The following is a 12,159-nucleotide window of genomic DNA, read 5'->3' as shown; positions in this document are numbered from 1 at the left end:
TTACTGAAGCTTGGAATTACACAGATTAAAAGCAGTATAAAAACCTGGAAATGCTCTAACTCTATGGCAAAAAAAGGCCATCCACCTTCTTCTGCTTATCTAATTCAGAGTCAGGGTATGCAGGAGGAGCCACTGTGATAACCACCCCAACACTGTGCCTCAGCTAAATAAGCTAAACTGTGTAACTGCGTGTTACACTTGTATTTGTTTATTTATTTGCTGCTTCTTTTCTTTTGCTGATTCCTTTATTAGACTTTAGTGAAAGGGAAATTTTTGTATGGAAAAAAAAAAGATCCAAGCAGTGGTTTTAGTACTGAAAGCAAATACGCAAGCTATGCAAGCTTTATCAAGCAGTTAAAAAAAATTCCAAAATAAACTCAGTCCAATTGTTTCTGGTGAAATTTCCGAAGTAGAGAACTGGATTATCAGCGATTTTGGACCGCTCTGCAGTATTCCTCACTGCCCTGAGTTTGACTGACATTGTACCAGCAGACAGAGCGCCAAGCAGGCTGTAACATGAGCTTCAGGCTCCTTTGTTTGCTGTGTCCGACCTCTTTTCCAAAGAACCTGTGAACTACGGTGACTGCCAACACTACAGAGTAGCCTGCAGAGTAGAGTTTCCTGCAGATGGTATAGGATTGCTGTGTATATGCCACATCTGTTGTTTAACATGAATAGGAGTCACCTGAACTGTTTGCGTAAGAGATAGATACCCTGTGTACATCTGTGTGTGCTTGTGTTTGTTTCAGTGGTGAGTAACGTCAGCGAGCTGCTCGGCCTCGACTCCTTCCAGTTGTCAGAGGTGTTGACCCAGCGCTCCATGATCCTCAGAGGAGAGGAGATCTGCTCCCCCCTCACTGTGGAGCAGGTAACAACACATCCAGCCTAATTTCCCCCTCTGTTGCTCATTACATGAATCACACAGTTAACGCCGAAACAGAAGAGAAGCACTTGGACCTCACTTCCCAGAATTCAGCGTATAATTTTAAGTTCAGGCACCCTGCTCTGTTAAGAATCTTAATCATGCAGTGGATCCATATTTGTCCTCGCCCCTCTCCTTCTCCTGTCCTGGTGACACACTCACACACACAATTTTCTCTGACGCGCTCCACCACATGCCTTTCCAGATCCCCTTGCGTGACTCCCAGCCATTTCCTGCTTTTTGTCTGCCAGATTTCAGGCACAATAAAGCCATCGTGATAGTGATCTGAGTCAAAAGCACAATAGAACCAATGACTGGTGGTGAAGTAAGAGTCTTCTCCTCTGGAGGCAGTGCAGCCAGGCACTGAGACGCTGGCATAAAAATCCACTTGTGTCTCCCTCAGCTTCAAATGTTTGCGCTGACATCTGTAATACTGTAAACATTGCACAAGTTTTCATCTGCATGTGTTGTGCTTTTCACCATATGCCACAAGAACACACATGCCGCAATCCCTTCTCGGCTGGGCTCAACCCGTCGGCCCACTCACGCTCATAAATGTCAGCGAATATGCAGGGAGGACCTTTATTATTATCACCGGGACACGAAAGCTACAAGAAAGCTTTTCATCAGCAGACAAAGAGTCTTGTGCTGTCACCCTGCTGCTGCTTGTTCTGCCTGGCCTTTGAAGCAACTTGCCTCTTAATAGAGTTCATTATTCCAGACCTAGAGTCGGCAAGAAAGACCTCTTCTCACAACAGCCAGGGGTCACTCCCCCTCACAACTTCCAGCAGTAGACCCCCCCACCCCCACCCCTTGTCCTGGACAAGCAGCCATTCTTCTCTCCCCCGTGACGGAGATCCTGGAGCCAGCAGCACTCTGTTCGCTCCCAGTAGTCGTACAAGGTGACCGGGCGTGATGGATTACTGAAAAGCCCAGGAGCATTGTGGCTCTGAATAAAGTACACACGGCCGCACTCTTGTTTTGTTTTTAAATCAAGCACAATACCTGTTGAGGAAGTGTAGCTGGCAAGCTCAGGCTTTGTATATTCATACACAGGCTGTAAAGCTTCCTCAATGGCAGCTGGAGAAAATTACCCTGGACTCAAATGTGGATGGGAAGTAGATTTTCGTTGTTGTTCACATTGTAGCATCTGTCCTGCGAACCACGGAGAAGTAACGTGTCAAGTTATTAATTATGTTCTTTTCATGTTCTTCTGTGAAACTGCATGTAGCTCACAGGACTTCTCATCAGTTTTAGTTTGAGCAATGATTTGGACAGTTTCATTTTTAGTTTTTACTTGTGAATTTATGCCAAGCTCAAGGCCTGTAGGCCAGAACCAGGCTGCTGAAGGATCCAGCAGACTGGATCCAGAGTGTAAAAATTGCAGAGGAGCAGGGTGTAATTTTGAAACTTTTCACTATATTTTAGAAGGAAGCATTGTGTTTACGTTAGGAATGAATCCTTCATGAGAGGCTTTGTCCGACCTGCTAATTTCATCCTAAGCCTGAGGACTGACTCATCGGTTTCACAGCCTTACTAATGACAAAGATATTACACCGAAGTATGGAAAGGCCAATGAGTCCTGTGGATGTGTTCTTGTGAACTGGGACAGTTTCCTCGAAATGACAGCACGCTGGCTTAATGTGGAAACACTGAGACATTCTTATTTTTCTTAGGACATCTGAGACTGTTCGTCATCTGTTTTGTAAATGGATGGTTCATTTAACTTGGTTTTTAGAATGTACGTCTTTGTCATTTTCAGGGGTCTGGCCAACAAGTCCGGCCTGTATGTGCTGTATGTGGCCCATGAATGCACAAAGCTTGACACCAAGAGTTTAGCACATGGCCTCCGTCAGGCCTCTTACTGAAGTAAAAGTGCCAACAATTCAGAAAAAAGCTAAATACATTTAAACTGTATCAGTAATTATAGATCGGTTTTCTGCTCTATCTGAGCACTCAAAGCACTTTCAACTCCAAACCTCATTCAGCTATTCAAACACACACTCATACAAGCACTTTTTATGTAACACTCATGCTCCAATGGATGCATCAGGGGCACCTTAGAGTTCAGTATCTTGCCCAAGGATGCTGCAACATGTGGGCTGTGGGAGCTTCCAGTTAACAAATGACCCGCTTTACCTCCTGAGGGATCGCTGTGAAGATCTAATGTGAGAGAAATGGACCTGAAGTCAGAAAAAGGGGCACATGTTCATACTTTCTATGTAAAATCTTACATAAATTAAATTAAACAATAGATGTCAGATAAGCGTTGTACCGAAAACAAAACATCAGCTCTTTCTGAAATTTAGTGGAATGGAAATATAAACTACTAAGCAGCTGAAATAAATCTCCAAGTGAACTTGGATGCCTGCCACCATGAGCCTCTTTCTGCCAGGTGGGCTTTGAGATTTTTCTGTAGGTGTCATTTCCTTTAAACGAAAAATACTTTAAAAAAAACAAAAAACTTTTACACTTTATTCCAGTTTGCCGTTGTTTTCACTGGATTTTTCTCATGTTACAGTGCAGTGCGTCACTCTGAAGATATTTAGGTGATAAAAAACACTGACTGTTGTGAAAACAGACATCTTCTCAACTGCAGACAGACGCTGACATAACACACCTTTGTCTTCAAGCCACTATTTGTTTTATGGAACTGAGGCCTCACACACACTATCATTCAAGCAGTCCAAACATATCTTTTGCTTTTAACTTCTTTAAGCGCCACCTGATAGAACCGATGAAATGTTTTCTGTGTGGTCATAAATGCTGTGTTTAGGGTACAGTTTGCAAAGTTTCCTTTTTCCCCCCTCCTTTTTATTTATGCCTGACGTGGTTTCTTTTTCCCTGATCTGTAGGCCGTGGACTCGCGGGACTCGGTGGCCATGGCGCTTTATTCCCAGTGTTTCTCCTGGATCATAATGAGGATCAATCAGAAGATCAAAGGGAAAGACAACTTCAAGTCCATTGGCATCTTGGACATCTTTGGCTTTGAGAACTTTGAGGTGAAAGCCCCAAAAGAATCAAATCCTGGTTTAAATCTCCAGATAACTTACTTCTCTGGTGCATTGTGAGAATACCAACACAATGACTGTTCTACCAAAAGCATTTTGCTACATTTTGTATTTCTTCCTTATCTGTGCTCTTTTTAGTCACGTGCATTTGACAAACATGAGTCATATCTGCAGTAGTAGCACAGACTTGCACAAAAACACAGAGTATTACACCTTTTTTAATACTGATAACGAGACCTGCAACATTAGAGTTTTAACAATTTCCTAGAACAACAATATGCCAAGGAAATATCCCCCACACCATTACACCACCACCACCAGCCTGAAGCAAGCTGATACAAGGCAGGATGGAGCTATGCTTTCACATTGCTTATGCCAAATTTTGATCTTACCATCTGAATGTCATGGTAGAAATCAAGCCTCATCAGACCAGGCAACATTTTTCTAATCTTGTGTCCAAATTTGTTGAGCACACACAAACTGTAGCCTCAGTTTCCTGTTCTTAACTAACAGGAGTGACTCAGAGTGAAGTCTTCTGCTGCTGTTTGACTTGTTTTGCGTTCAGAGATACTCTGAACCCTGCTTTAGTTGCTTTACTATCAGCTTGAAGCAGTTTGACCGTTCTCTTCTGAGAGTACTACCACTCACTGAATATTTTCTCTTTTTCCGACCATTCTCTGTAAACCCTAGAGATGGTTGTGTGGGAAAATCCCAGTAGATCAGCAGTTTCTGAAATACTTAGACAAGCCCGTCTGACACTATAAAACCATACCACTTTTGAAGTCACTTAAATCACCTTCAAGTGAATTGTTTGACCTTCAGGGGGTCATCCTGACCATGTCTACATGCTTAAATGCACTGAGTAACTGTCATGTGATTGGCTCATTAGAAACATGCGCTAATAAGCAGTTGAACAAATTAACTAAATAAGGTGGCTGGTGAGTGTGTGCTTTTATTTGTTTTAAATCTCTGAGAGTATACTAAAAGCATGTTCTTCCATTGTGTAGGTGAACCGGTTTGAACAATTTAATATCAACTACGCAAACGAGAAACTCCAAGAGTACTTCAATAAGCACATCTTCTCCCTGGAGCAGCTGGAGTACAACAGGTCAGAAACCTTTACATAGTTTAACATCATACATGGATGCATACAGTAGAAAGAGCAGACAGCGCAGACACACACGGGGATGGGGGTTGAGCCTCTTCATGATCATAGCGGCAAACTGCCAGACGTTTGGAAATGCCTCACTTTCTCCCGCAGCCAGTTGTTTTCTGGTACAATAGGCCAGCAGCCTGGACATGGCTCATTTCATCACATGCTCACACTGGATAATGCTGCCATTGTGTCTTCCTGGTTGTTGATGTTTATGTATACATGGTGTGTCTGTCTGTGTGGGTGTTTGTCTTCACAGGGAGGGGATCCAGTGGGAAGCCATAGACTGGATGGATAACGCTGAGTGTCTGGATCTCATAGAAAAGGTAACAGACAGTCAGACCCTGACAGAGCAAAGTCATCACCAGGACAGACCGCTAACCACCAGCCAGAGCGGGGCTGACCCAGACGCCACACTGTGCTTACACTGACTCCCATCTCGCAGTCTATCATTATATAGTCTCATTTTGCATGTTGTTTGCACAGTAATGTACACTAGTCAGCGGTTAGAGGTATGGTTAGAGTAAGGCATGAATTTGTGTTATTTTACCACCATACTTATAATGACGTTAAAACTGAGCCTCTACATAAGTGTTTGAAAGATTTCTGGTTTAAAATCACAAACTTGGCAAGTTTGGAGGAAACACTACACTACAACCACTTTATCCCTACATATCTGTCTGATTTTAGTTCATTATAAGACATGAAACTGCTCTGCTGAGCGCAGTGCCTCCTCTCTCTTTCTCAATTAAAAAAAGCTTATTGAATGAATAACATTGCTGTTTCCTGTACGTATTGTTATAGCTGCCAGATGTGCCCCAATGGGATTAGAACTAGTTCCATCATGACTTTGGTGTGTTTCAAACTCTTTGCTCTCTCTCTTTCTGTCTGTCTCCCCTTTAGAAACTGGGCATGTTGGCTCTTATCAATGAGGAGAGTCGCTTCCCCAAAGGCACCGACTACACCCTTCTGGAGAAACTACACAGTCGACACGCAGTGAGTCCACACGCACACGTAAAAACCTACATGGCTCCTTTACACATGCAGCAGCACACTCTATCCCTCCCCGACAGACAGCAAAGCCATAAAAATGACCCATATCCGTGCACCAAAGCTTCTTAACCCCAGCTGGGGAAATGCCTTCACCGCCCACCAGCTCAGACAGCCTCAAAGAGTTAAACCTCTGTCCTGGCTGACGAATCGCCTGTCGCATTGAATGTCTGTGCAGCACTCGTACACACCCCCGGGCGCTCCGGCACATGAACACAATAATACTGAAATGTGATCAGCCATTCTCTGGGTCTCACCAGCATTGTGTGCAGGAGAAAAGAGTTTTCTATGGCTGACGGAAAAAACAAGAACGATACAGAGCGAGACTTAAGAACCGCATGACCTCGCCCTGAGGTGTTTGCTTGGGTGCGGATCCGTGTGTTACGTTTTAAGGTCGCGATCAGAGCAGAAGATGTTTGTATCACATCATGTAAGGAAGTTGCAAACAGCGTAAATGAATCAACACATGTAAACGTGTACGTTGTATTTTTTTTTTTTTTATAAATTTGTTTATTAATTAGTTTGTAAACTCGGGTTCTAGTATCTTCAGCACAATAGATAGAAACTCATTATATACAGTACTGTGAAAAGTCTCGTGACCTACCCTTCATTTCTTTGTATTTTGCTTCGACGCACCCAGACTTTCGTGTAGTTTTTTAAAGTGGTCTTGAGCGATAGTTCTCCAGGCTTTCTGAAGGTCATTCGAAGTTTTCTTTGGACACTGGCTGCTTTTTACTCATTTTCAGTCCAAACTGACCTATGAATCATTTAAGAAAAAAAAAAAAAACCTACCTAACTCAGGGAAGAAACAGTGTTGTGTCTACACATAACAGACAACTAGCAAGGAAGCAATTTTAAAAACTGTACCACAACTGTCATAAAAAAACACGTGTTTCCAATTCTTAATTCGAAGGTACAAAAAATTGACAACAAATAGTACAGTTTGACAGGCTCGCGCCCCAAAATAGAAGTTTGGGATCAACGATGAGCTGTTAACCGCTTGGCTAATAGCTCAATGTTGCCCTAATTCAGACCTTCCCAAAGTGTGGGGCCCGCCCCCTAGGGGGGGCGCGGAGACAAAACGCTTGGACACTGCTAGCATGGGGCGCCCACAGAAACGCAAAGCAGGAGATGAAGCATCGCTGAATATGTTTCCAAACCAACTTCATTCTAAGCCAAAGACTAGAAAATATGGTGAAGCATATCTGCCCTTTGGTTTCACCTGCACAAGTGCCGAGGTAGGTCTCCCCTGCAGAATTGGTTTTCCCTTTGTCAGGAGCACTCGCTGGGCTGTTTAAATCACTGGCAAACAGTATCCCACAGTTGTTTATGTTTTTAAACCCATTTTGCACAGAGAGGCATTTTTTGAAAAATGTATTGTAAGCAATGTTGAATATTATTACACATGAAAAAAAAAACTACGTGTAAAATAATCACACTGTGATGCCTCTGCCTTTGTAAATGGAGCGACAGTAACTGTGTACGGGTGTAAAACCTGCAGATAGTCAGATTAACAGTATTTTCTCCCTATCTGCCATTCTGCAATTCGTCTCATGTAAAAAATAACGTGTGCACAGCGTGACGTGAAAAAGGCACATACCTTTGACGTTGCGTGACAAACTCTGTATTCCTCGTCCACACGTAAATGCAAAAAATGAGTTTAAAAAATCTGAGTTTTCGGTGATTCGAAACGCCGTTTACGTGTGGACAAAACAGCTGCGTTTTCAAAAATACCCGTGTAGGTGTGGACATAGCGTAAAAGAGTTCGTAGTTTATTTTAGTACTACCTGTAATTTATTGCAGATTACTTGTATTTGCTTAATTGTTTACTAAATGTTTGAGGTGTGAAATAAACTGCAATGGAGCAAAATATGGGTGTGTGTGGTTGGAGGATGTGTTAGTGCGTGCGCGCGTGCAAGCGCGAGAAGGGGGGCGCAAACATTTTTCTTGTAAAACAAGGGGGGCCCAGCAAAAAAAGTTTGGGAACCACTGCCCTAATTAAATACTGTTAGCTACTAGCATATCTTGTGCTAATGGTGAAGGACCTAGAAAAAATTCACTACCAACAGCAGATGAACAGTATCATTAAGAAAAATAATTAAGAAATGGCAAAAAAAAAAAAAAGACCTGAGAGATTCATCTGGTGTTTCCGTTTATCCACCGACTATTTGCTGAAGACTCATCGGCAATGGTTTCAATGGAAGGTGGTAATTTTATCTTTTTTTAACCACTGTTCTGGTAGCAGGGCAATTTTACAATGGCTTTTAAAGGACTATAACTCTGTTACCATTTGTGCTAGAGACATAATTCAGTGGTTTATAGAAGAAGAGAATTCTTTTATGGGGATATTTGGTGTATCATAGTAACACAACGCATTCACAAAGTACTGTAGTCTGAGCACTGATAAAACTCAGCTGTTACCATGTGCACTCCACATTACCCTAACTGTTCAACAGTCACATTAATCACATTAATGAAAATTAGGTGCTTTTGAGAACCCTGCCTTAAAGGATTAAACTGTAACTGTTTAACTGCTATGCATAACTGGAACTTGTATTAATTTTATGTGTTTTATTTTGTTTCATGTGCTTTGATGTTATATTTGATGTTTAACTTGTCACATTGCAATGGCATTTTATTGTCTCTGTGAATCCAGCGCACAGTGTCTTCTACTTAATCTCTTTATAACTACATGAGTGGATGTCATGATAATTTCTGTATCTTTGTCCTTTCTCCCCAGACAAACCCGTACTATGTCAAACCAAGAGTAACTGATCACCAGTTTGGCATCAAGCACTACGCTGGAGAGGTATTTAACAAGATTTACACATACATACACACATGACACCAGGTTTTTGTTTTTTTTTTGCTCCCTCAATTGTTAGTTTCGGGGAAGTGAGGTAGCTGTTGGTCGGACAGTGGGATCTTCCTGGTCAAAATCTGCTGCGGGATGTTGATGCCTGATGCCTCCTCCGCCGTCTTTTTCTCTGAGTCAGGAGAAACTGCTTTATGATCGTCTTCTCCTCCCTTTGCTTTGCAAGATAAGGGAGGTCACTCCTGATGTGAGTGTAGGAAAGGCCAAAAAGACACCAGGGCAGGGGAACAATTGCAGTGATTGAGTGGGACAGTGGATGTAATGTGGAGCAAGAGTAGAAAGATTCGCTTTCATATAAAGAATGGCTTTATGAAGCCTGCCTCGGACAAGGTCTCCTTAGTGCAAGTGGGGTGGCTCAGTCACAAGCCTGGCAAGGATGGCTATGGTAATGACCTGGTCCAGAGAAGACAGGCGCTGCCAGGGCAGCCAGTTGTTCTCTCTCTAGACCGTATACTCGCCTCTCTGAAAGCCCTGTTTGTTATTTGAAATGTTGCTGAGTTTTCTGGAGGAAATCGTAGCATCTTCCCACAGATTAGATAATCTGCTCGGTGCCAGAGGAAGACAGATAATTTGAAAAACAGACGAGAAGTTGTCCAAGAAAACTTACTGTCTGATATTTAAGCTTTAAGTGTTTATTGATAGTCCAAATGTATTCAGTTTGTTACTGTGTGCAAACATATTGCATTAAACTGTAATTCCTCCAGACAAATCTAATTTGCTTTAGAATCATGAGACCACCCCTGGTTTACTGTCTGAGTTAATGAACCTGAAATTGAGTGACGCAGAGAGCGTCCTATATGAGATTATTCCATTAAAGCTGCACTGGAGTGTAATTAGTGTGTCTGCAGCAAACAAACTCTGAGTGTATCCCTCTGGATCAGGGTGAGCTTAGGAATGCTGCTGAGCTGAACGGGACACAACAGGTGACGCCCTCGACTGAGCTCGACAAGTCACCCCCACCGCCACCTGCTCCCTTATCTTTATTTACATCAAGCCTCAAACGCATATTCATAGTCACTGTAAATCACTTGTGTCGCATTCGTGAGCGTAGGACATGCAGTGCAAAAGTGTACTTTGATTTTTAAAGTTAGGGGGCAAAATTCATAACTTGTTCCCATCCACAGTGCATTTAAACATCTGTATTCATCTTATTTCTTTGTATCCTAACTCCTATGTCTCCTATGCTGTTCCTCAATCTAAACACGCTCAGTCTTTTTGGTTTTCATTTCCTCAGGTGCTTTACGATGTGCGTGGAATCCTGGAGAAGAACCGAGACACCTTCAGAGATGACATCTTGTTCATTCTCAAAGACAGCAGGTGAGTAGGGCACGCTCTTTTCCTTTTTTATTCTGAATGCACACCTATGCGATTGAGCTCATGCGTCTACATTTACGTGCACTCGTCTGTGCAGGCTTGACTTCATCTACGACCTCTTTGAGCGTGTTGGCAGCAGAAATGGAGATGAGACCCTAAAAATGGGCACGGCCCGACGCAAGCCCACCGTCAGCTCGCAGTTCAGGGTGAGACTGAAGCTCCTCAGACCTAAATATCTCTCTGTTCTACGCACATGACACCGTGATTGCGTCATTACACTAACAATGAGCCAGTTGTCTCCCAAATACTGCTGCGTGTGGTGATCACTTAACCCTTAACACTACACTTTTTATATTGGCATGGTGAGTGCAAGTTCAGCGGCGTAAATGCAGAACGGAGGGTTGAAATCCTGGAGACACAGATGGGGAGGAGAATGGCGTATGTGTACTTGATCTGCAGTGGATGATGGGTGATGGGCTGTGTGAAATATGTTGTTGTGAGCTGGGCTGCGGGTGGAGGAGGGGGTGGAGTGGAGGACAGCTTAGCATGCTCTAACTGTAGTGTGGAGGGAAGGAGCGGAGAAGGATTTGGCAGGCTGCCCTGGCCTACAGTTCCCAAAGCCAGGGGATTAGGGTTGATGGCTGGGCAGAGAGGGGCCAACCAGGGGCCAATCACACTCAGCTCTGCCAGGCCAGGCCTTACTGGAGACAGTCTGTCTGAGGCAGGAAGGAAAATGAACCTACAGGAGTCTGTGAGGTTCAGGGGTCCTCGGAGTGTGGCTTTGTATATATACACATTTGTGTCTCTTGTGATAAATGTGGGCTAAGTAATCGTGCAAGAGTTGAGAAGTACCAAAGAACATTTACTCAGTACTTTTACTTTTTTTATACCAACACTGCGTACACCAATACCTTAATAACAACCCACTTATACTTAGCAGACAAAGTACAGAACAGTGAGACAAGTGTTTATATTTTTTGGCAGACTTAAAAAAAAAAAAACAAGCAGTAATATGCTCTTGTGCTTGATGCTTTTCAGGACTCTCTCCATTCCCTGATGGCCACACTAAGTGCCTCCAACCCCTTTTTTGTACGCTGCATCAAACCTAACATGGACAAGGTAAGTCACATCATTTTTATTCATCGCATAAAAAAGAAAAGAAAAAAAGTTCCTCTCAAGGTCAACGCCTGTGGAGGCAAACCTCCTCGGTGTTATTCACTGCTTGGGGTTAATATTTAGTCTTGTTGTGTTTATGTTCTTATGCCTCCCACATCGCGTTCGCACTTTGCCTCAAAGTCATTTAAATGATCCGTATTGAAAAGTTATTTCTCTTTTTTTCCAAGTACAAGCGTTCATAAGTAACAAACGTTGGTGCAAAGGCTCTCATTGTACTTCCTCAAATAAAAGGGCTGTATACCAGCACATTCCTACCACTTTAGCCTCTTTGCCAGAGGTCAGTACTGGCCAGTCCAGCTGCAGCAGCTTGGCTAATGCTCCGCTGATCTGGCTGCACCAGTGGAATGCCAAGATAAGATCACATAACTGTATTTGCGGTCCAGCTAGCGGGGTATTTATTTACTACTCCTGTGCTCCCCTACTGCTCTTTACCACAAAACTTCTTAATCTGTGTTATCGTTTATTACATAGTTGGAGTGTCAGTTATATCATGCTTCTTTGTTTTCCTTGTGAATGGTGTAATCCAGGGACATTCTCCTTCTTACTGTTATTATTGTACACAGAGCGGTGGTTGTCCTTCCTTCACTACTCTTTACCTCCCACTCCATATACGTCATTCCACAGCTTCTTGCTTGCTTGCTTGGATGGAAAGTGCTCT

General features: G+C 43.0%; 1 protein-coding gene across 3 annotated transcripts in view; it reads left to right on the top strand.

Moving 5' to 3' along the window:
• The window catches only part of myo10l3 (myosin X, like 3), a 55,953-nt gene that overhangs the window by 26,537 nt on the left and 17,257 nt on the right, over positions 1 to 12,159 (top strand). For all 3 annotated transcript variants that reach the window (XM_085134816.1, XM_085134817.1, XM_085134815.1), the window contains 9 exons: positions 750 to 868; positions 3,778 to 3,924; positions 4,941 to 5,041; positions 5,346 to 5,412; positions 5,990 to 6,082; positions 8,877 to 8,945; positions 10,246 to 10,328; positions 10,423 to 10,531; positions 11,364 to 11,444. In XM_085134816.1, the coding sequence (XP_084990942.1) occupies positions 750 to 868; positions 3,778 to 3,924; positions 4,941 to 5,041; positions 5,346 to 5,412; positions 5,990 to 6,082; positions 8,877 to 8,945; positions 10,246 to 10,328; positions 10,423 to 10,531; positions 11,364 to 11,444 (869 nt within the window). The remainder of the gene's footprint in view (positions 1 to 749; positions 869 to 3,777; positions 3,925 to 4,940; positions 5,042 to 5,345; positions 5,413 to 5,989; positions 6,083 to 8,876; positions 8,946 to 10,245; positions 10,329 to 10,422; positions 10,532 to 11,363; positions 11,445 to 12,159) is intronic.

The sequence above is a fragment of the Neolamprologus multifasciatus genome, chromosome 16, assembly GCF_963576455.1.
Source record: "Neolamprologus multifasciatus chromosome 16, fNeoMul1.2, whole genome shotgun sequence".
In the NCBI taxonomy this organism is placed as follows: domain Eukaryota; kingdom Metazoa; phylum Chordata; class Actinopteri; order Cichliformes; family Cichlidae; genus Neolamprologus; species Neolamprologus multifasciatus.
Note: the sequence above shows the minus strand (reverse complement) of the source record. Positions and strands in the feature narration are given on the sequence as shown.